Source organism: Podarcis gaigeae (genome assembly GCF_964106915.1).
Source record: "Podarcis gaigeae genome assembly, chromosome: 8".
Classification (NCBI taxonomy): domain Eukaryota; kingdom Metazoa; phylum Chordata; class Lepidosauria; order Squamata; family Lacertidae; genus Podarcis; species Podarcis gaigeae.
In genome coordinates, this window is record NC_139684.1 from 36,442,789 (window position 1) to 36,467,597 (window position 24,809).

Here is a 24,809-nt window from a genome sequence, read left to right on the forward strand (position 1 = left end):
TTCTGAACTAATACCGTACATAATTGGAACATCCTTCAAAATATGCACTTCTCTGAATTTTGCAATGCAGTCTTCCATCCAACTATTGTGAGATACACACACACTAGTGAAAAGAAAAAACCCATTATATTAGGGGGAAATGCTTTGCGAAAATGTGTATATTAGACAAATAACACAGGTATTGTTGTAAGTCATTTGGAGTTACTTTTTGTAAAAAGAAGAAATAAATAAAAATCTAGCAAGTTAAATTAATTATTGAATGGTATATTAGGGAAAATTTGCTGATAAATTTTCATGAGGACTTAAAGCAAAAGACATCACAAACTGATGTAGAAATGTAAAGAACTGAAGATTGGAAAAATAAGAAATGGAGAGGATCCAGAATTAACAGATTTGTCAATCCTAATTAACATCCACTGTATGACGATTATTATTTTAAATAGCTCTTTGCAAAAGCAACTAAATGGTACCTAGGAACAGATGCCATTTTCCCTATGTGATCTTCCTGAGCTGCCTATTCTTTTTTCACTTTCCTGCTTGCTGCAGTTGTAACCAGAAAGGCCCAATGATATTAGGCAAAATATCTGTCTTGAACATGGCAAGACAAAACAACCACTGAAACATGACAGTCCCAAAAGCTCCTTCGCAGTCTGGAATAAAAACAAACGAGTTCCTGCACATGATTAAAAGTTAAATCCATTTTTAGTCATAATATTGGACACTAATTAGTGTTTCCGTGGAGCTAAACAAAGACCCACTGTAAAAAAAAAGAGGATTTCTAAGGCCCCAGAGACCAGTGGGTCTTACAAATCCTTCCTTTCAGTCACTTGTCTAGCTCTGTGTAAGCAGTAATTCAGAAAAGCAATAGATGAAATTATAAACAATCTAATATAGTATAAGATCATTATGCACCGTGCAAGTTCCAGGGTTGTTGTTTCATCTTTTTTTAGTTAGCCATGTTTCCAGTGGAGCCCCCTCCTTGAATAAAGTCTCCTCCTCCTCTTTGCCACTGTTGCTGCTGCCTATTCAGTTGCCTTCCTCACTGGACCCAATCAACACCTGCTCCCAAGAGGGCCAAGGTCAAGGAGAAAAAAGGCAGCTGCTGCTCCTCCTGTCATTGTTTAGTCGCTGGATGAAGACAGATGAGCAGATAACATCAGCATGGAGGACCATGTCAAGGAGGCTTTAGTGATTGGTAGTAGGCCTCATGTCAGGGACTGGCAGGGCTCTGGCAAGAGTGTGATGCAGGCAAGGGAGGTGCAGATTGGGAGAGGGAGTCAGTGCTTTGGGAGGTTCTGTGCCACTTCAGAGGCAGGAGCCAGGGCAAGAGGAGGGGTTGGAGCTATCAGGGATGGAAGGGGGCACAGGACACAACAGAGGAAGAGGAAAAGGCTCATCAGGGCAGGATTGGGAGAATGCCCTCCATTCCCTGCCCTGGTGTCTCCTAGAACCAGGAGAAGCTTGAAGTGGGAAGAGCAGTGATGACTTCCGCAGAGAAATTTTCAGTTGCATGAGCAAAACCCGTCAGAGGAGGGTACATAAGTTGGTGGAGGAGTGTGGCCTCCCATGCTGCCTCACCTTCTCCATAGGGCACCAACCTGGGAACAGTTGCCCAGGCACTAGAATATGTGTGCCCGTGTATTCGGAGCCCTGTAATAATTATCTGTTGTATGCATTCTTTGGCTGGAAGCATGCAGGACATCCCAACAGGCTAGAGCCTGATGATGCTGACCTATCATGTCAGACACTGCTGGCCTCAACACCAGCCTTGATCACATCTCTGTTTAGAGGGGATGGAATTAGATTGTTCTGAGAGCTCTCCAAAGGTAAATGGAATTACTGAGCTAGAGATTGGCAACTATTGCATAGGCCTTAACAAGTGCCAGAGCAGGCACAGGTAAACTCGGCCCTCCAGATGTTTTGAGACTACAATTCCCATCATCCCTGACCACTGGTCCTGTTAGCTAGGGATGATGGGGGTTGTAGTCCCAAAACATCTGGAGGGTCGAGTTTGCCTATGCCTGTGCCAGTGACTCCTGACACCAGTCCTTATTACATGTCTTTTTTGAACTCCAAGGAGGGAAATGAATTGTTTTTCCTTCTTCTGATAGCTCTCCAAAAGTGAATGTAGCTCCTGAGCCATTTTCAAATTCAGCTAAGGGGAGTTTGCACATCACCAGTCTCAGCAGGAAGCTAATTTGGACTCCACTTCACACAGCACATGTACCACAAACATACAACAGCAGTCACACATGGAGGTAGCTAGACAGACATTGACCATATTGATTCCAACCACATAATAATAATAATAATAATTTTTTATTTATACCCTGCCCTCCCCAGCCAAGGCCGGGCTCAGAGCGGCTTACAAACAATAATAAAAACAAGATGAATGATTACAATTTAAAAACAAAAATAAAATACAACATTAAAATAATGGAACATGAAAATATTAAAATGTAGCCTCATCACAGGAGGAGAAGGAAAAGAAAGGAAAAAAGAGAGGGAGGGAATCAAATTGGCTCCAAGCCAAAGGCCAGGCGGAACAACTCTGTCTTACAGGCCCTGCGGAAAGAAATCAGATCCTGCAGGGCCCTGGTCTCATGAGGCAGAGCGTTCCACCAGGCTGGAGCCAGAGTTGAAAAGGCCCTGGCTCTGGTTGAAGCCAATCTAACTTCCTTAGGGCCTGGGACCACTAGGGTGTTGTTATTTATGGACCTTGAGGCTCTCCGTGGGGCATACCAGGAGAGGCGGTCCCGTAGGTACGAGGGTCCTAGGCCGTGAAGGGCTTTAAAGGTCAAAAGCAGCACCTTAAATCTGACCCTGTACTCCACCGGGAGCCAGTGCAGCTTGAAAAGCACTGGGTGAATATGCTCCCATGGCAGAGACCCCGTGAGGAGCCTCGCTGCAGCATTCTGTACCCGCTGGAGTTTCTGGGACGGCTTCAAGGGCAGCCCCGCATAGAGCGAATTACAGTAGTCAAGCCTGGAGATGACCGTCGCATGGATCACTGTGGCCAGGTCGGGGCGGGAAAGGTAAGGGACCAACTGCTTGATGCGGCGAAGGTGGAAAAATGTCGCCTTGGCTGTTGCTGTAACTTGCGCCTCCATGGAAAGGGAGGCGTCAAGGATTACACCCAAACTCTTAACGGAAGGCAATGGCACTAATTGGGCCCCCGCAAGAGAAGGGAGTTGGTCCCTCATCCCCATGCCATCCCGACCTAGCCATAGGACCTCTGTCTTCGAAGGATTTAGTTTCAATCGGCTCCCACGAAACCATCCAGCCACAGCTTCCAAGCATCTGGTCAGTGTCTTTGGGGCCGAGTCAGTGTGGCCATCCATCAGCAGATAGAGCTGAGTGTCATCAGCGTATTGGTGACAGCCCAGCCCAAAGCTCCAGATAATCTGGGCAAGGGGGCGCATAAAGATGTTAAAAAGCATTGGGGAGAGAATTGCGCCCTGCGGCACTCCACACACCAAGGAGTGGCGCGACAACATTTCCCTCCCTAGTGCCACCCTCTGTCCCCGACCAGAGATAAAAGAGCACAACCAGTTACGGGCTATGCCCTGTATCCCCACGTCTGCGAAGCGGTGGTTCAGAAGATCATGATCAACCATGTCAAAGGCTGCTGACAAATCTAAAAGGATCAGCAGTCCTGACCCGCCTCGATCCAGTTGTCTACGGAGATCATCTGTTAGGGCAACCAGAGCTGTCTCCGTCCCAAAACCAGGACGGAAACCAGACTGAAATGGATCTAATGCCGATGTTTCCTCCAGAAACCTACCAAGCTGTTCAGCAACCGCTCTCTCAATTACCTTACCCAGGTATGGAAGATTTGAAACTGGGCGGTAATCAGATAGGTCTAAGGGATCTAATGAAGTTTTTTTTAAGAGTGGACACACCACTGCTTCCTTCAGTTCCCCTGGGAATGTCCCCGTGTCAAGGGACAAATTGATAATTTCAATCAGGGGGGTCCGCACAACATCTGGACACTCCCTAATCAGCCAAGACGGGCACGGATCAAGGAGGCAGGTGGTGGGCCTACCAACTTGGAGGAATCTATCCACATCAGTAGGAAGTATCCGATCGAAATGGTCCAACACTGGACCATAGCATGTCCTAAACCAGGCCTTTGGCTGCTTAGCATCCAATACCCTTTTAAATGTGTTTGTGGGAGGGGAGGGGGGTTATTGGTTTGTTTTTGTTTTTGTTATGCGTTTTGTGGTATTTATCTTGTATTTTTATGTTGTGGACTACCCTGAGATCTGTGGGTGATGGGTGGTATACAAATTTAATATATAGTAATAGCAGCCAACTTGGTGCCAACCAAACTACAATTCCTATCAGCTCAGACCACATGGTTAAACCATGGAACTCACTCCAATATGATGCACTGATAGCCACCAACTTGGGTGGCTTTAAAAGAAGACTGGATAAATTCATGGGGGAGAGGGCTATCAATGGTCACTAGCCACAATGCCTCTGTAGTGGTGCCTCCACAGTCAGAGGCAGTGATGTTTCTGGTTATCAGCTGCTGGAAATTGCAGGAAGGGAGTGTGATATTGTGTTTGGGTCCTGCTTGTGGTTTTCCACTAGTTGGCCACTGTGAGAACAGGATGCTAGTCTAGATGGGAAACTGCTCTGATCTAGCTCAAACTTCTTATGTTCTTATTACCATAGGCCATGCTGGCTAGGGCTCATAACATCTGAAGGGCACATTATTAACTACCCCTGATGCACACATCCACACACATGCACACAGCAAGCAACATGCACACACAGCAGCGACACAAAGATAAATACTGTTGGTGGAGAAAAAATACTGTCACATTGTGTTGTAGATGAAAGAAAAAGAGACAGAGAGGAAGTCACCTTAGGTCATGTCAATTACTCCAGCAAACCTTCTTGGATGGTTGTACATACTGTTTACACTGCTTATATTGCTCTGAACTTTCTTTCCTATTCACCCCCATGAAGCTCCCAGCTAGATTTGACCTCAAGAAAGTCCTGGCACATGTCTGAGAGCTATTTTCTGCAACTTTTATACAAATGAGAAACAAATACTGTTGCTGATTCACCTCAGAAATGTTCTCTCCCCCTCCATTCTTCCCCCATGCTGCATATCGCTTTATGTGGAACATAGCTGTCAGATCCTATCCCACCCCCTGTGGCAGCTTGATATGGCATAAAACAGTTGGAGAACTCACAGATTCCACCGCCCAGGGGCTCCTGAGTGGCTCAGAGCTTCCCACATCACTGTGGTTGTGCCTTGGGGGTTATAGCTGAACACAGCTGTGATCCAGAAACCAAAACCCGACCAAGCAAGTTGAATAGCAGGTGAGGAAGAAAGCTCAAGTGTCTGTTTTTTAAGCCCCATCTTCTCAAAGTTCATTGGAAAGAGGGATGAGTTGTTAAACCATTCTGGGAATTGGATTCAGGTCACTGACGTCAGCAGAGACAACCATTCAAATAATAATTGTCTACTTGCACAGTTCTGCTTTTTATGTCCCTCCCCACCTACACCACCATCAGATTAGGAAAGGCAATGGTTGAGAGGGTTCCTCCCTATGTTCTACTGCCACACATAAAAAAAAAGGAGGAAGCTGCCTTAAATTGAGTTGGACCATTGGTCCATCTAGCTCAGCATTACATTAACTGGTAGTGGCTCTCCAGGGTTTCAGATAAGTGTTTTTGCAAACCATACCAGGAGATGTCGGAGGTTGAACCTAAGACCTTCTGCATGCAAACGAGATCTATATCACTGAGCTACAGGGCTCTTTCCCAAGGCAGCTAGCAGTTTTGCTTAGTGAACCATCTCACCATCTACCACTGACCTAGACTACAGGTCTTGTGCAGCAATCTTGACCCTGTCATAGCCTGTTTCAGAGTTCAGCCACTTCTATAGATTCTGATTTCCTAAAATAAATAGATGTTAAAATGATTTTTCCTTTACAGTTCAGTGAATGGACCCAACAATTCTAGAATGTGCTGCCAGCAGAATTTGGCAGAAATTTTGAATGATTTCCCTCATTTCCACCACCTCCGTAGTTGCTTAGTTTATTTTTGGCTGCTATTTTGTTAATGTTGTTAATATTGTTTTATAGCTTATAAATGCTGTATTGATTTGTTAACCATATAACATGACATTTGCTTTTAATTGTGATTTTAGCTTATTTTTAGTTGCTGCTTCGTCAACTGTTTTATAGATTGTAATTGCTTCACTGATGATTTGTTAATTATTCTATATGATATGTGATATAGTTTTAATGTTCTGTGATGCTTTATCATGCTATTCTTATTTATTGTTTGCAAGCCACTTTGGAATTCATTTGAATGAAAAGCAGCATAGAAATATAATCAAATATTTTCTCCTACTAAACATTATGGTTCATTCGGAATAAGCCTTGGATTCTGTGCTTGCAGTTGCTGAAGAAAATAACTTGGCAAAAATTAATTCTCTCTCTCTTTTTCTCTCAAAAATAAACTCACAGATTTTGTCTGTGGTGTATTTTGCCTTCTTTTGGATTCATACCATAAGATCCTAGCATGATACAGTTCTCCAAGGTGCTTAAATAGGATTGTGTGTTTGCATCACCAATCAAACTGAGCTTGGATGTTTTACTTCATTGCAGCAGAAGCGTTTTAAACAATGGTTCCTAATCACCATGGAGAACAGCTGAATATTTAATAGGGCTTGTCATACAATGCATGACTGATTGGTGCCTAGTTGTGTCATGACCTGAGAATCAAGAGAGTGCTGGGACTCCATTAGTTGCTGTTTTGCAAATGCTGGAACCAAATTATGTAGGTGACCGTCTAAACGGCCAAGTTTGATTCTCCAATATTTTAAAACTTGGCTGGTCAGAGATTGTTGTTGTTTTAAATAGGTTTTGAAAAATCTCATATTGGCAGCATTTTGCATCAACTACTGCTGTTTCTTCTCCACAAAAACATTCAGGCCTAGTTTTGAAAGAGAATGGGCACATATTCTGCAGAACAATTTGGAATACAAGTCATTGAAAGAGGGTAAAAAACAAACAAAAGGAGGGGTGGATGTGTCGTCTTTCTTTCTTTCTTTTTTCCACACAGATATACCATGCCAGAGGGACAAAAGTTTCCAGCCTAATAACCTTCCAAGTTTTGTTTCAGTTTTGCATCAAGGAAACTTTTTATGCTGGATCCCCCCCCCCCCCCGGTAAGATGGGAAGGGAAATCTGTTGCCTGCTATTTAGAAGTTGCTAGACTAAAGCTCCCATCATGCCTGACCATTGGCTGTATTACCCATACCTGAGAGGAGCTGGCTGACAACATCTGGAGTGAGGGCCACAAATTCCCTATCCCTGATGCAAGCTTCCCCCAGCAGTATAATCTACCAGAATCTATAATTAACCAAAACTGGACAGTGTAATTCCACTCACATGTGTATTGATCATACTTATTAATGATGATGAAAAGTTCTCCCGGCTGTGTGGCTCTTTTGAAAGCATGTGCACAAACATGCACACACATCTACAGGCACCAAAATAGGCACACATAAAGAAAGCTAAGGCATTTGGAAGAGCTTTTCCTCTTGTGTTTTCCCTGTTGGCCTTTCAGCACTTCCCAGTGACTCCTGCTTATAGGTATCAAAGGATGACAAAACTATTTGTCAGAACAGCTCTCTCAGCCAGGTGTTGTCCAGATGTGATCCTATGAAATGATCCTATGGTATGATTCTATGCTGCATAACTTAAATTCCCATCAACCCCAGCCATCATGACCCATGGTCAGGGGTGATGGGAACTGGTGTCAAATTACCTTGGGAGGGTGCCAGGTTGGGATATGTGTGCTGGAGTGTGGTTGCTAATTTGAAGCACAAAGCTGCCTTAGAAAGCAGAGGTGCTACTTGAAATAGAGTGGGGGGCACAGCAAAAGTCAACGTGGTAGCTGGTGCTCACTGAAATAGGTAGGGCAGAAGGCAGGTGGAGCCAGAGACAATAGTAGGCAGAGCCATCCCCTGACTATTTGTAAGTAAAAAGGCATGCATGCTAGCTGGGGGCAGACTGAGGTTGGTGGATCAGTGCTCCATTCACTGTTATTGACATGTCTTCACTGAGAATCAAGCTATTCTCATTTCATTGTCCTGCAAAGTGCACCAATATATATAGATCTCTCTCATTCATAGATGATATAGATATAGATATAGATATAAATATAGATATATAGATATAGATATAGATATATAGATATAGATGATATTGATATAGATATAGATATAGATAGATTCTAACTCAGTTTGTTGTTATCAAGTATTATTCATCAAACAGTGTGTTCACTGCATTTGAAGATTGGTTTATTAATTGAGAAACACATTTCAGGATGATTATGAGTTGGCGTAAGTGTTGCAATTAAGTCTTTTCTCAAAGCACTCAGGATGGAGAAGAAAGGAGCTATTAATCTTGACCCCTTGACAAGGAGCACTTACGTAGAACTGGCAGAAAGCATGTCCATCACCAACAGATTACAGGAATGTATGAGGGACTAATCAATCAAAAAAACATGCTCCTATAAATACAACCCTGTTGGGCAAAAGATGCAAATAAGTTGAGCCAAGCATCCCATAAGTGGTATCATTATGAATGTGGAAATGCAACAGTTATGGGGTTGCCAGGTGCATGCCCAGGGCAAAGTGGCTGCTTTTCATGCAGTCCCCAGCATCTCCAGATTAGGGCTGCAGATTGAGGACTGTAGAGGTGCTGCCAGTCATGGGAATATTAGAAGCTTCTTCCTACTGAATCAGACCTTTGGTTCATCTAGCTCAGGCATAGGCAAACCCCGGCCCTCCAGATGTTTGGGGCTACAATTCTCATCATCCATAGCTAACAGGACCAGTGGTCAGGGATGATGGGAATTGTAGTCCCAAACATCTGGAGGGCCGGAGTTTGCCTATGCCTGATCTAGCTCAATGCTGCCCATACTGACTGGCAGCAGCTTTACATCATATCAAAGAGGGTTACCTTCCATTCCTATCTGAGGATTAAACCAGGGACCTGCTGTATGCAAGACAGATGCTCTATTAGTGAGCCATGGCACAGTTTGTGTCAACAATACTGCACTGGATGGACCAATCAATGGATAAAGCAGCTTCCTATGTTCCTAAGGACAATGTGGACTTGTCAACACTGCCCTTGTCCCATGCCTAGAAAGCGTGGGTCTGAGAATTTTCCCCCTTGCCCTTCTCCTTTCTCAGGGAAAACCTGCTCTTTTGTGCTAAATCAGAACAATTGTCAATTCGGAGAAACCCCAAATTTCTGTTTGCTTCAGCTGAGACCCCACCTTTCACCAGCCCCACCTTTCAGATTTGCCTGGCTGGAAAATGACTGTGAACTCTGATAACAACTCTTGCTTACCTAGATGGAGGTCACAGAGGAGTATTGTGGTATTCAACGCTAGTCTTACTCAGAGGAGACTCACTGAATTTAAGTTCATTAATGTCAATGATTAATCCCATCCAATGTGTTGCCGCCAGTCTACTGTACAAAGGTAAAAAATATATATCTATTGTTTTGTTCACCCCTAGCATGCAGCCACTGGAAGGTTGTCCAGAAAGAAGTGTGGCCCTCAGGTTGAAAAGAGTTCTGTATCCCTGCTGTATTCTCTCAATGTTCAAAAAACACTAAGCAACGTTGCCCCAATTATATATTGACAGAGGGATATGTTTCAGCTTTCTAGATACAACTGAGGTAGCTCTCTAGTTGCATAAGCCTAATTGTTGATTAAACATATTTCCCTCCTTGCTTAGAGGTGATGATTTATTCGCCCAAGGTTGTGACTCAGAACAAACTGGAGCTTTCAAAGTGGAGCTCAGTGAGAGCCAAATATGGTAAAGCTATGCTGATGAGAAAAACCCCATGCTAGGGTGCTGTGTCTCCAATGCCCCAATAAATTACAGAGCTCAGCGTTTTGACTGCTTCATAAGGGAAAACATTATACAAAAGCACGAAGGCTAAATGGAATAATAGCAAATTGTCTGTTCAGGTTTGATTTATTACGAGGTTTGAATATTGCAAAGTTTACATTTGTTGTACGCAGAGTGGAAATCATGAGAGTGTGGTGTATTGGTTAGAAGTTTGCAGTTGTAGTTTGGGCTGTGACTTGTAAGACCTGGATCTGAATTGGTTTCATGTATATATTTAAACAGGATTTGCCCCACTAAAAGGCTTTTGGAGCAGCTTGTAAAGATCAGCAGTAAAACAGTCCCTGACCTCAGGCTTACAATCTTACAAGGAAAAAGTGAGGAAGAGGGAAGAAGGATGGGGGGGGGGCAGGTCTGGCACCGGTTCATTAAAGTTAGTTTAATAAGCAGCTGAGATGGAAACAGTTCAGGTAGCTGGTCTCTAGGAGTTGGTTCAGGAGAGACCAAGGCAGATGGTCACTCAGATGGGACAGCCCTGCTCCCCTTCTCTCCTCTGTTCTGATGGAATAACAATCCACTATGATGGGGGGACAAGCCCTGCTTCAATCTTATAGTTAGATCAGTTATGAAGTCTCTCTCTCAAGCATGGTTGCTGTTGGGGTAAAACAGGGATGATACCCACTGGCAGAGAGTTACACAGGCCTGGGCCAGCTACACTAAAGGCTGAGTCCCTAGGAAAGGCCAACCAAACCTTAGGGGTGTGGAAAACCAGCAGAAGTGCTCCATCAGAGGATCTCAGTGATCTGGGTGGAGCATAAGGAATTAGGTGGTCCTTGAGGTTCTTTGGGGCCAGTTGTTTAGGGCCTTGCGAATTAACACAAGAACCTACAACCTGGCTGGATATTAACTGGCAACCTGTGAAGATCTCTCAGCAGAGGGGTAGCTTGATGACAGCCATCTACTCCTGTGAATGGTCTGGCCACTGCACACCACTTTTACAGTCTGCCAAGATGCTCAAGAGTCAAGCATTATATTTACCATGGCAATATAACAGTTTCGGATCCAGATCAGATACAAGACCCACATAAAGCACATTACATCAGTAGTGGTTGATCTGTAGTGGATTCACACGCTGCCAATTTAAAGATGGAAGTGCACTGCTCATGTGCTTAACTCTGCACCCAATTGTGTCCATGGTTTCCAAATAATCTGCCATGCAAACAATTGTCAGGATCAAGTCCACTTAGCTTCAACCAAAAAAAAACCCTGCATCATGTGCCTTAGGACCATTTGATGTGTTGTTCTCCAGAGCAAAGTTTCCCCCAGATGGCAGCCCACGTATTAAGAGATCGCTGAGCCATCAATCATTCCCAGATATGTCAGGTTTCCCGCAAATAGGGCAATTTAACAACAGGATTTCACAGGTGTCAGCTACAGCATTCCAAACTGGAGCAAGAGTCACAGTCAGTGGGGAAAGGTTTTTAAGAGTTCTTACGCTCCCGTTAAATGAGGTTCTGCTACATCTGCAGATTGAAACGCTAAGCAGCAAACCAGCATATGCCTATTCTTAACCCTACACAATTTTACTAACAAGCTAAGGTTCCAAGCAGAGCTATTCTTAGCCAAGATTCATCTTGCCCACAGATGGAGACGTGGCACTGTTTGCCAGCTGACATGTTCTGGCTACAAAGCATAAATAAAAGCAGCCAAGCTTCTTGTAAAATCACACCGGATTGAAGTTTGAGAGGCTGGGAACAGACCATATCAAGAATGTGTGTCTGGCAAAGCTTTTAGCCTAGAGAGAAAACACTCTGTAGATGTACAAGCTAGAGTGCCAGCAAGTGGAGACATCTGTCTTAAAATTAGGGGATTTTTTTCTGTCATGCCCCCCCCCCCAACCAATCTCCATCAGTTAATGAGAAAATGAATTGCATTTGAAAATGATCACATGGGAGATAACATTTGGGTGAAATTCTCATGGGTAGGGTGCAGGATTTCTGCCATACTTTCCTTAAAAGACCATAGATTGTTTAATCAGTGCAAGGGCCTGGTTATAGAGAAACATTTTTGCCTGATACCTAGACATTATTTGTCTTCCACTAGAAAACTCAAATCAGTGAATCATAGAAAGCAAAATTAATCATAATGCTTGCAATACAATAAAAGCACCAACAATAGCAATAGTGACAATATCAGCAATAATAAAAACAGTAGCAATAAGAAATCAGCAGTTAGAGCAGATAGCAAACTTAGCAGCAAACTCAGTAGCAGCAAAACAAAAACAAACAAACCACCCCCCCAAAAAAAACCCCAACTAGAAACCCCTACATTGGTTTGGCCTCGCTCAAAGGCCCCCTTTTTAAGTCAGGAAATGGGCCATATAGGCCTCTCTGAGAAGAACCTTTGAGTACATTGGCACCACAACTGAAAAGACCCTGTTCCTTGAGCCCACCCACTATAACTTAATAGATAAGAGGGCCTTAGATGTCAAATGGAGACATATTCTATGCAGATAACAGAAAACAATATTATGGTAATGCTTTTATATGTACTTAAATACAAATCTCCAGATAGACACATAAAAATGGGCCATTAGAGTAAATGGGGCACTGCCTCACCAACCTCAGTTTGCCTTCAGCCAGCCCCCACCTGCCTGCCTTCTTTCTTACATTCATTCCTGGAGGTGGTACTGCCTGTAAACTTCCTCCTCCTCCTTAGTCTCAGTTTTCAGTGGGGAGGAGGATTAGGACAATACTATAATTATTTGGCACTGTCTCTTATTGGCTGTAGCTTCATCTACTGTTGAGCTCTCTGCTTTCCGTCCCACCATCCCAATGGGGATATACCACTGCATATCACATGGCCAGAGGCAGTAGGCTTTCGTATACCAGTTAATAGAAACCGCAGGAGATAAGAGTGCCTTTGGACTCAGTTGTAGCTTGTGGGTTCCCCACAAGTATCTGTTGGGCCACTGTAAGAACAGGATGCTAGAGTAGATGGGCCATTGGCCTGATCAAACATGGCACTTTTTATTAATGTGGCAAACAGAACATGTGAAACTGCCATGCACTGGAAAGAGTGATCCATTCATTCCAACCCCTGTATAGCCTCAAAGGAGGTTCACACATAACAAAAGAGAAAACACACATCTGCCCACACAATCTGCACGAGACACTCTACAGATCAAAGTTGAGATCAAAACACATTGGGCAGAGAAAATAATTTGAAAAGTTGCTTTAGCCTTCTCTTCCCAGCCAACATTTCTCTTAAATGGAAGATTTAAGTCAAACTACCAAGTCTGCAGGAAATGTGATGAAACTGCTGCCTGCCTGATGAGCTAAATAGTGGAGAGAGACAATGGATCAGTCATCCTTTATAACCTCCTCATTATGGCTTCTTTGTCGTCCTAAATTATAGGTCTGTAAAAAAAGGTACCTGGCGTAATTGTCTTGTAAGTCATTGTCGTGACTGCCTCTTTGCTAAATGCCATGGTGCAGAAATGAAGGCTATCTCAGATATTCCTTTGTTATGTGGTTGCATGTGCTGTAAACATTTCGATCAGTTTGCAAAAGGACCTCAATTCTCTGCCACCTCCTTCATTGTATGCCAAGGCTGGATTTAGATTGAAATTGCAATATATGAAAGGAGTTGGATATGAAAGGAAATAAGAAGAGCCCGGCTGGATCAGACCAAAGGTTGATCTATTCCAGAACCCTGTTTCCTGACATGGGCAACCAACTGCCTCTGGAAAGAGCAGCAGGACATGATGAAAATGACCCTTCCCTACTCTTGTTCCCCAGCAACAAGGCCATTATGGCTAGTAGCCAGGGATTGTCTATTTCTTATTTCTTTTTTAAAATTCATCTAGGTCAATGACTATCACAGCATCTCAAGGAAGCAAATGGTATGAGCCTATATTCTTTGAAGTAGTAGTTCCTTTTGTCTGTCCTGAAAGGGATAAACTGGAAGCAACACAAGAATGGAATATTCCCAAATGACATACCCGCTGGGGCAATCTCAATGCATTCAGTTAGACCACTTTGGAGTAGTTAAGTATGGAGTGTGGACCTGGATTGATGCCTTTGACAAGATTCATGACTACGTAGTTCAGAAAAATGCATGTGATCTAGCAATTATTGTTGTTTCTTGCAGGATGGGTTACAATGTATAAAAACACAATTAGTAAAAAAATGAAAAAAAACAGCCTCTCAAATCAGTGAAGCATTCAACACATTACAGGGCAGACACCAAAATCAATTATTTGATTTTCAAGGGTCAGCTGCTCCTGTAACACTTCTGAGTTCCTACTCCTTGGATGCAATATGAACTATACTGTTTTCCTTTCAAATGTTCTTTCACAATGCAGAGCATAAAATATTATTAATAGTCTTTGGAAAATAACATCAAGCTGAAGTGACTATTCTCTGTTAAAATGGCTAAAGGACATCCCCATTTAACTGCTAGTCCCCAGTAATCTGCCCTAGCGGCAGGAAAACTTATGATTTACATTTGTTTTAGTCTTACCTTTAAAGAACCTTGTTTCTCTTTTCTGTCGACAAGCAATACTTCTGCTGTATCTTCAGCCTGAGCTGACCGGGCATGGATGAATAAGGCTCTGCCAGTGTCCGATAAATTTCTCAGTGCAACTAAAACCCCATTTGGTTCCACCTTGAAGCCTGGGTTTGAAACTTCAAAGTTCAATTTGTGATTTCCTTGACAATCATCAAATACCACTAGAGAGAGGCAAAAGGGAAAAAAGAGATAGAAACAAGAGCATAAGTGTCCATTAAATATCTTCTATTATTATTATTATTATTATTATTATTATTATTATTAATCCTTCCACACATATCTCAAGGCTATATACAGAATGTAATAAAACAGCAAAGAAACAGTTCAAAACTACACAAAAAATAAAAGCAGATAAATTTAAAGCAATAGGAAGATAAGGATATAAGGAGATCCTGCTGGATCTGCAAAAGGCTCCTTCAGTCCAACATTCTGTTCTCACAGTGGCCTGTGGGAACTCTCGAGCAGGACCCCTGCACAGTATCACCCTGGCAGAGACCTGTTCGCAGGGAAAGCTTGTTAGAACCAAAATGACTTCATTTGTTTCTGGGAAGCACAGCTATCTCAACAGGACAGCTATTCCACAGAAAAGGGGCAGCCGCACTTAAAAGCCCTGCTCCAGGTTAATTCGTAGCAGCATTCTTGAAGGAGAGGTTTTTAATGCACAGCAGTGACCTAATGGGTATACAATACTTGGTTGGTTTATTGTACCTGGTGTCAGTGAGCAAAAGGGGGGGGTGGGAGGGCCAAATTCTGAGGGAACTTTTGGCACTGAAATCCAATCTGAATTCACAAAGTTTATTTGTATCTGTCAAAAGGGCTATGGCGGCGAGGGCTTAAGTTCTGAGCACTGGGGTAGATATGTTTTAACAGCTTCCCAGTTATTCATGCAGGATGGCTGTGGGAGTCAAAGTGCCTGTGGACTTTTTTCACGATCCAAAGAACTCTTTGCACAAAAGGATAGAATTTTCTGAAAATCTCAATGTCAAACACTGCTGATGATATATAATGAAATGAAAAAGGTATTTAAATATAGCTTCTTGAAGAAACCAGAGGCCTTTCTCCTGGGCATGGTCGGCCAATTGGTGCCAAAGAAGGATAGAATTTTCTTTATGTATGCTACAACAGTAGCAAGAATACTTATTGCAAAGTACTGGAAGACACAAGATTTACCCACTCTGGAAGAATGGCAGATGAAGGTGATGGACTATATGGGATTGGCAGAAATGACCGGCAGAATCCGAGACCAGGGAGAAGAGTCGGCGGAAGAAGAATGGAAGAAATTTAAAGACTATCTACAGAAATATTGTAAAATTAATGAATGTTAGAATTATGTTGGATAGAAATTAAGTGGTTTCCAGCTGTAATGCTTTAAGGGAATATGAGAAACAGGCTTAGGTAAAGGTAAAGGTACCCCTGCCCGTACGGGCCAGTCTTGCCAGACTCTGGGGTTGTGCGCCCATCTCACTCAAGAGGCCAGGGGCCAGCGCTGTCCGGAGACACTTCCGGGTCACATGGCCAGTGTGACATCGCTGCTCTGGCGAGCCAGAGCTGCACACGGAAACGCCGTTTACCTTCCCGCTAAAAAGCGGTCCCTATTTATCTACTTGCACCCGAGGGTGCTTTCGAACTGCTAGGTTGGCAGGCGCTGGGACCGAGCAACGGGAGCGCACCCCGCTGCGGGGATTCGAACCGCCGACCTTTCGATCGGCAAGCCCTAGGCGCTGAGGCTTTTACCCACAGCGCCACCCGCGTTAGAAACAGGTTAAAACTTAATGGTAAGGATTTGGTGAACTAACAATTTGAATCGGAATACAAAAAAGGGAGGTACGAGGAGGTCCGGGAAACATGTTAAAGGAAAATAAGCAATGGAAAATATGCATGTTTTTTTAAAAAAAAAATTACTTTTGTATTTTTGTTACTAATTTTTTTTCTTTCTACCTTTATTGTATTATTATTAAAAACCTTAATAAATATTCTATAAAAAAAGAAAATCTCAATGTCAAGTTTATCCACACAGATTTCTTCTAATTTCCACCTTGCTCCTTAATTTTAGTGAGAAGCAAGTTCCCCAACAGCACTCATTTTGCTAAATAATATCAATTCCTGCATTGCTATACATGCCACATCATATACATCATTTGATAAACTTCTATCCTCATGCTCACCACCACCTATAGCCGTCTTTATTTCCCTAAATGAAAAAAACAACCCAGATGTCATTCACTTTTCTTTGCATCATGGTTGGTTCTATACCTTTTTCCAGGACTACAATATCCTTTTGGAGAGATGGGGCAATCTTATATAAGGTGGGTACATTTCAGACTTTACAGAGGACAATCTGCTATCTGAAAAAGTCCTATATTTGAAGCGTGGTCAAGTGCAAGTCTGGTTTAAAGATAAAGGATCCTAAGAATTGAGTATAGGGGCCTTGAAATTACCTATCAACAGTTGACACCTAAATGGTAGAATGAGTAGGCTCAGTATTTATATTTAAATTATAATATTTTTTTCTCAAGTTGCATCTATTAGCATATGCAAAATGTATGCAAATTTATGCCCTTGTTTGTCCTCTGTTTGAGTGATGCATAGGTGGTCACCCTAATGGTTTACAGGATTCCCAAATGAGCCCTCTTGACACTCTAGGACAAAAATACTAGGTATCTTTCACACAGTGAAGTCCAAAGAAGTGAACTATTTTCTAGTATTTGTCCAGAGTGAAATTTATTCACCAAAATATAATCAAAAGCAGAGTTAAACAAACTTGAGATATAAGCATCTACTTTGGGAGCAGTTACCCCAGGTTTATAATGTGAGAAACAGCAGGCAAGAACAAAATGTTTTCAGTTAATAATGATATAGTAATCATCCCAGGCTTGGCCTGGGCATCTAAAATCCTTAAGGCTAACAACACAGTGCTGGGTAATAATTTTGTTTCATATTAAGAACCAATTCTGTTTGTTTGATGGAAATTACTGTAGGATGATTGGTTTGACTATCAAAGCGCCTCCCTGAATATATGAATTTCCACACTTCAACAGTGCCATAATTGTTATTGTGTAGACCACTGTAATTATGTTCAGCATGGGCTTTTTCTTATGGAAAGCTTTTCATATTTATGGAATTGAGATCCATCTCTAATAGGCTGCTGATCTGTGAAGCTCTCTGTTTCATTAGATGAAAATGCACCATATATATTTTTAATGCAGAAGTTATGAGCTCAGGGCATTTATTGAAATAAAAGAACAAGACTTCCTGCTAAACTAGCCATTCCTCAACCTGGTGCCCTCTAGATCATGGGAACTCCAACTTCCATCAGCCCCAACAGGAATTGTCAGGGATGATGGGAGATGTGATACAAAAACTTCTGGAGGGTACCATATTAGCCACTCCTGGCAGAGATAAAGAGAGACAGAGAGAGTAACAGAGAAAGACCCCCACACGCATTGGTTCTGTAGAGTAATTCAGCTTTAAGTTTGGGGACACCATTCATATGCCCCTTGACAGACTGAAAGATTGGCAGCAGCATAGAAGTTATGTAGCAGTCATGCAATTGGAGTGTTATGCACAAGTACTTTTCTGGAATAATAAGAACCAATCTTTTGCTCCCCTTGCTGTTTTTGCCTAGATTGAGAAGGAAGACTTTCCATGAGGCTTTCAAACAGCCATCAGCATCCTCTCCCATTAGCGATGGGAGTCTGTATCACCAGCAATCATTTAAATGTCAAAATAGCAACAATACACACATTTAAGTAAGACAATGCAATTAATTCCTTTTTTTGTGTAATTTGACAAGCCTTAACAATGGCATGCTGGAAATGTAATGCCCGTGAGGGAAATTCGCTATTCAGGGAGATGAGGAGATATTGATTAGATAAAGTGGGATTTGCTATTTCTCCACACCTTGTAATTCAGTGTCTTTTTTATTGAACTGATATTATTCTGGGAAAAATCAATAATGCAAATAAAAAATATAAATGGACACCCATTATATACATATATATACACACGCAGTGCAGAGGACCAATTTACCATTCAGGGTGATGCAGAGGCAGCAAAGCACAACTTCCTGGGGAAAAAATACTTCTCAGTTCTGCCACTAGAGAGAAATATTTGGCCTCCTGGCTCAATGCTGCACCAAGATCCTATACTAGTACAGCAGAGGCCCTGGGCACCGTTACATTGGTGTATAGTGAAAATGTCTGTGCACCCTTGACATATCATGCCAGTGAGCTGCTGCTGGCTCCCAGCTTCAGCCCACATATCTGAAGCTACTTTGCTTCAGTTAACAACTATAGAATTTTACTTGTATTATTTCATTGCTGTTGCATAAGGAAAATGCATGCCTGAGACCTAGAAACTGTAAGTATAACATTTTAAAATTACATTGCATTAGTTGAAAAAGCGGTAAAAGGGGGTCAGCTGCTTCACACAGCTGAATGGAATAAATAAGGTTCAATAGCCAATTTTTATGCTTCATGAACCTGCCTAATGATGGGACTCAATACTCTACTACTGGGGCTATCTGTGTGCTAACCCTACGTTTTGAATCCAGGCACCTAGCCATTTTCCCTTTGTTGTTAACCCACATATATGGGTCTTTAGAAGATTAAATATAATTAATATATCATCTTACCAATTCCCATCATTATCCCCAATGAAAATACATATTTTTAAAAATCTACCAGTCATATCCAGATGACTCGATCTATCTGTTTACCGGGTAGTTAATTTATATACCATGTCATATTTCAATCAAAACCTCTAAGTGAGATTATAAATCCCAATGGAAAGGAAATAATGTAAGGGCTACAATGCACAGTTCATCTTCAGAACCAATGTTTTTTTCTCCCTACAATTACTAATCATCATGATAATTCCACATTTTAAGTAATACAGTTCAAGTAATACAATTAAATAAATGCCTCTAAAACAATGCACTAAGTAAAACAACTATGAATGACAAAAACCACAATCCCAAAAACAAAATCGCTCAACCATTTCAACACCCATCATATCACTCCACCCACTCATTTTTCACTTCCATAAAACACTCTGATGTGTATATATTCAAACTTTTATTTCTGTGCAAAGTTATTTATTTATTGATGTCTTCTGTATGGCTCTTCTGATACCCCTAGTCATGCTGCCTCTGCCAAGTGAACATCTTTATTATGTTTAATATGCCGTATGGCTCAGAATAGGCTCCAAAACTCAGCATGAGGAGAACAGAGTCTGTGCCAAGCATCTTCCAATGAAAAACAAGCTATATTTCATTCATCCTGTTGCTCCTTTACCAGTCTGTTGGCATTATGTTCAGCATCAGGTCCTTCAAGAAACTTTTTATATCTGTATTCTACAGTGTGTGTGTGTGTGTGTGTGTGTGTGTGTGTGTGTGGTATGTGTTTTTGTCTGCCAGTTGACATTATGTGTACTACAAATTTAATCACAGCTCTCCCATGGAGCTGAAAGACCTCAAAAGAAAAGGGAATTCTAAGTCTTCCCACGTCTGACCCAAATAATCATTAAAAAACCAAACCAAACATGACAAAAGCAGCAACAACATACAGATACATTGAAATAAAATACAGGTCAATTCTCCGGGTCCAGAGAGCTGATACGCAAACATTGTTTTTTTTCTGATCATTGTTCAGAAATTCATGGAAAGGACTTGAAATATGGGCTACTGTCAGCCATGAGCTAAGGATGTGGCGGTCAGAAACTTTGTCTGACATACTGCAAAGTTTAGGTTTCACTACCCTGAATATTCTTTAGAGCTTCCAATGAATATTCAAGCAAGCAAGCAAAAATAAAACCTTAACATTCTCAAAGACTCTATGTCCCTGACAGTTAGAACACTTTAACACTGATTTGTGTTTGTAGCAGTGGATATTTGCCCTTTGATTCAACTCCCTAAGGATTAAGGCTGTGGTGCACAGCAAACTTGGGGAAGGGGTGTAGCTCAGCAGTAGAAAACATGGTTTGTAGGCAGAAGCACTAGCTTAAATCCCTAGTCTCTCCCCTAAGTGCTGGGAAGGCCTCCTATATCCCATCAATCTCATGGCAGCTGCCAGGCATTGTGAATGATATTGGCCGATATCAGAGGTGCCACCTTCTCTGGAGGAATGAGGGGGCCCATGTGCAACTCTGTGAAATGTCCTGATGTCATGTGGGGTGTCCTCTGAACATTGAGGGGCTCTGGCCCCTTTAAGAAAGGGGGTCCTCCACAGTGTCCAAGACCCTAGCAGCCAGCGCCCTTGGCCAGGCCTAGATGGTACAATTTTATTCCAAATTTATGGATATTAATTCCACTTTATTTTGAAAGTCTTACTTCCAATTATGCTGGATATGCTGCAAAAGCAGAAGCAACTGGTTCATAGCAAACAAACTGGAGCCCAGCATCTCATCTGCTTCTTCTTCATTATTTATATATTTTACATCTAAAGGTAAAGGTAAAGGTACCCCTGCCCGTACGGGCCAGTCTTGACAGACTCTGGGGTTGTGCGCCCATCTCACTTAAGAGGCCAGGGGCCAGCGCTGTCCGGAGACACTTCCGGGTCACGTGGCCAGCGTGACATCGCTGCTCTGGCGAGCCAGAGCTGCACACGGAAACGCCGTTTACCTTCCCGCTGGTAAGCGGTCCCTATTTATCTACTTGCACCCGGAGGTGATTTCGAACTGCTAGGTTGGCAGGCGCTGGGACCGAGCAGCGGGAGCGCACCCCGCCGCAGGGATTCGAACCGCCGACCTTTCGATCGGCAAGTCCTAGGCGCTGAGGCTTTAACCCACAGCGCCACCTGCGTCCCTATATTTTACATCTACCTTCCCTTAAAATAAATTTAAAACTAGATCAGCAGAAGGAACCAGAACCTCTTAGTCTAGCACCTGCAGCCCATCACCAAAACGTAAGGACAGGCATACCTGGAAAACACCTGCAAACCACACTGCAGAAAACTATAGCTTTTTGTAGCTTTCAATATGCTTCCCAAGCTTTCTGGGAACAAAAATCAGCTGGGTTTTGTTTGCCAGATAATTTACACTAGGGCAGGCATTGGGTTTCTTTTTAAATCCTGTCCCATAAATTTTGGTCTGCAGTTTAAGTCACTGTCAAGGTCACCGTATTAGAGAGCTAATTAATGTGCATCATTTGATTACTCAACCCTTGAGGAATATTTGCACATTACATTCAATGAGTGTGCAATCTGTGTTCACAAATAGTTGAGCCATACACTCGTATGGTTATTTACATATAATGTTCAGTGAGAGTCAACTCTGCAGAGTAAAGCAGTTGAAGCAGTCAAGTAGGCAAAGATGGGGTAAGGTGATCTCAGAAGTAAACTGGTCCCAAGCTGTTAGGGGGGCCTACACCATGTTTCTCCATAAAACATGAAACCCTGATTGTGCAATGTTCCAGATCATGTGTTATTTGTAGGCTCTCCTTCTTCAAACATCAATGCTTAATGCACAGACATTGGAGGATGAAAGTGGGTAGGCGCATGATGCTGGATGCAAGACCAATGATATGGCCCTGCGTCCCGTTATGTAAATTGGGAAGGGGGCTTTCAACATCTTTCATAACCCTCTACAAAACTCATTTTCCCCTGAAGCTTTGAACTTAACTGCATAGACCTCATCCAAAAATGAAACTAAGGTAGTATTCAATGTCCTTAGAGGCAAGGGAAATCTTCTGTTTTCTTGCATCCATCCCTAGTAAATCATCGTTCTTGCCTGTGTGTCTTTGTGCAACTAGTGATACAACCATGGATCATCACCATATACATTGACAGGAGGTAAGGTTCAATTTGCATTTTAATGCAATACCTAATTCACACATTCTGCATCTACAGTGAACTGCAATGCAACTAGCCTTCAAAATCAACACTTCTACAGAAGTTATGGTAAAAATTTCCATTTTTTTAAGTGTTCAATAAGGAGTCTTGTTCGGCAAAAAATATGCACAGAACCTTTGCGAAATAATATGCAAAATACATTATATATGGGAAAATGGCATGTAAAAATGTGTACATTGGACAAAATTGCACACAAAATGTATATATTTATAGAAATGCACATTAAAATGCTGACTAATTTTGATGCAAACTGGTGTGGTGATCTGAAATTAAGATTGGAAAATAAGAAGATGAAATTGACTAATCCATTCATGTGCAATTGAGAGTGCTGCCATTAGTGATGCTTCACAGTGGCATCATGTGGGTGAAATAATTTCTCCTCGCTCTCCCTGAAGAACTGCTTATGCCTGACTCTGCCATTACTACTCAAACCAGCCAGAGAAACATTAGCTGGCACTCGGTGGGAAGCATTCTTTAAAAATTGCACGAAATGAATGGGAACACTATTTATTCCAAAGGGTAAGAGATTTATCTTAAGAAGCATCACCCAAAATGAAAGCCTTTGTCTCTCACCACCTGCGGCGTAAGCGATACCAGAGCATTATTTCCAAAGTGCTTGCTTGTTTTGGCGATAGTACATGATTCATCGTTTATGTAGCAAAGCAAAATGAAAGTGAGTAATAATCGGAGCCTGGTCTGCAATATTTTCCTTCTCTTTCGAAACAGGAGGGGAAAAAATAAAGATATTTAAAGACCTGTGACAACAGAAGCACTGTGTAGATAAACCTGCATTTTCACAGCTCTGCAGAAACTTAAAGTGTACCGAATTGGGAGAAGCACACAAATAAATGTCTTAGTAAATACAAAGGAATGGTACATTTCTCTGGTTCTGATCATAAGCGTTCCTCTCTTTCAATTTGGCCCCATTTTCCCTTCTCCCCAGCTTTCTTATGTGTCCCTTCTTTATTTGTTTCAGGTACAATATGTCTGAGCTGAACTTTTAGCTTGGCGGGGTGTTATGTACTGAGTTGAATAGGATCCAAAATGCAGCAATCTGATTGGTCCTAGAACAATGCAGCAGTATGATTGGTCTGCAGGAGCCACCCAATCTAGCTCCAGATGGAAGTGAATCCACAACCTGATTGGCCTACAGGAGAATTCCGGAATTAGCCAATCACATGCAGCCCATTGTGTAAATAATGTATATAAAGCAGATACTTTGGGGGAACTTTCATTCCTCCTCACCACTATGAGCTGAATAAAGAGCATGAAATCCACTCTCGACTCTGAGCATATTTCATGGGGGCACCCAAAATGGGGTGGAGGATTGTTACAGTAGGCAAAATGTTACAGGTTTCAGAGGGTTGTACTGATGTAGGTGAACAATGGAAATAAGAACATAAGAAGAGTCTTATGCTGGATCAGGCTGGTGGCCCCTTTAGTCCAGCGCCCAGTTCTCACAGTGGCCAACCAGATACCTGTGGGAAACCCTCAAGCAGAACCTGAACACAAGAACACTCTCTACTCCTGTGGTTTCCAGCAACTGGAGGGTGGATAGTTTAGCTGGCAGAGCATGAGACTCTTAATCCCAGGGTTGTGGGTTCAAGGCCCAAGTTGAGTCAAAGATTCTTGAATTTCAGGGGGTAGACCAGATGGTGGTCCCTTGCAGCTCTACAATTCCATGGTTCTATGGTAGTTAGAAGCAACCACTGCTTTCAACAGTGGAAGTAGAGCATAGCCAGAATGACTAGTAGCTATTGACAGGCTTCTCCATAGTTTGTTACTCTCTCTGTCTCTCTCTTTCAAAAGTCTTATTCTTGCTGGTGGTGTCAACACTCCACATAGCAGTCACTGGTAATTGATTTATTTAGGCAATTTTTACACCACTTCGTATTTCAGAGAAAATCTCCAAGCTTCCTAAAATATCACAAATTAAATACAACCCGCCCCCCCAAAAAATACAGTTAAACATTCCACATTTTAGAGCAGACCAGATAGCACTTAGTTAATGAATTCTCTTAAACATCAATATAGTCTGAAACAGTTAGCATATGGTGACCATGGTAACTACTAGTAGATCCAAAATACAGCAGAGAGCACCCAAGGAAATATACAGTGAAATATTTGTGGGTAGCAGCAGCACTCTAACTTCTGTTGCTATCTCCTCAACTTATGTTCACACTAAAAGTTGGGGGCAAAAATTGCATACGCCCGAACCCTAACATTTTCCCATAGGGGAGTTGCTGCAACCCCTTGGAACCTCTTTTCTGAACCTTTGCTAGTCCTACAATATCCTTTTCGGGGATGAATGGATGGAATGATGGATACAAAAGAAAAAGAAAAGGTAGCATATGAATCTATTACATACATAAAACAACTTGAAAATGATAATTTTATAAAAATAATACTAGCATAATTAGGGGCTTTTTGTTTTGTTTTTGTTCTTGTTTATATTATGTAACTTGTGTTTTTATTTTGTTATTTTATTTTATTTT

General features: G+C 42.1%; 1 protein-coding gene across 1 annotated transcript in view; it reads right to left on the bottom strand.

The window, feature by feature from the left end:
* CDH13 (cadherin 13) overlaps positions 1-24,809 on the bottom strand; it is a 599,046-nt gene that overhangs the window by 371,295 nt on the left and 202,942 nt on the right. The window contains exon 3 of the mRNA XM_083752927.1: positions 14,420-14,628. Within this exon, the coding sequence (XP_083609053.1) occupies positions 14,420-14,628 (209 nt within the window). The remainder of the gene's footprint in view (positions 1-14,419; positions 14,629-24,809) is intronic.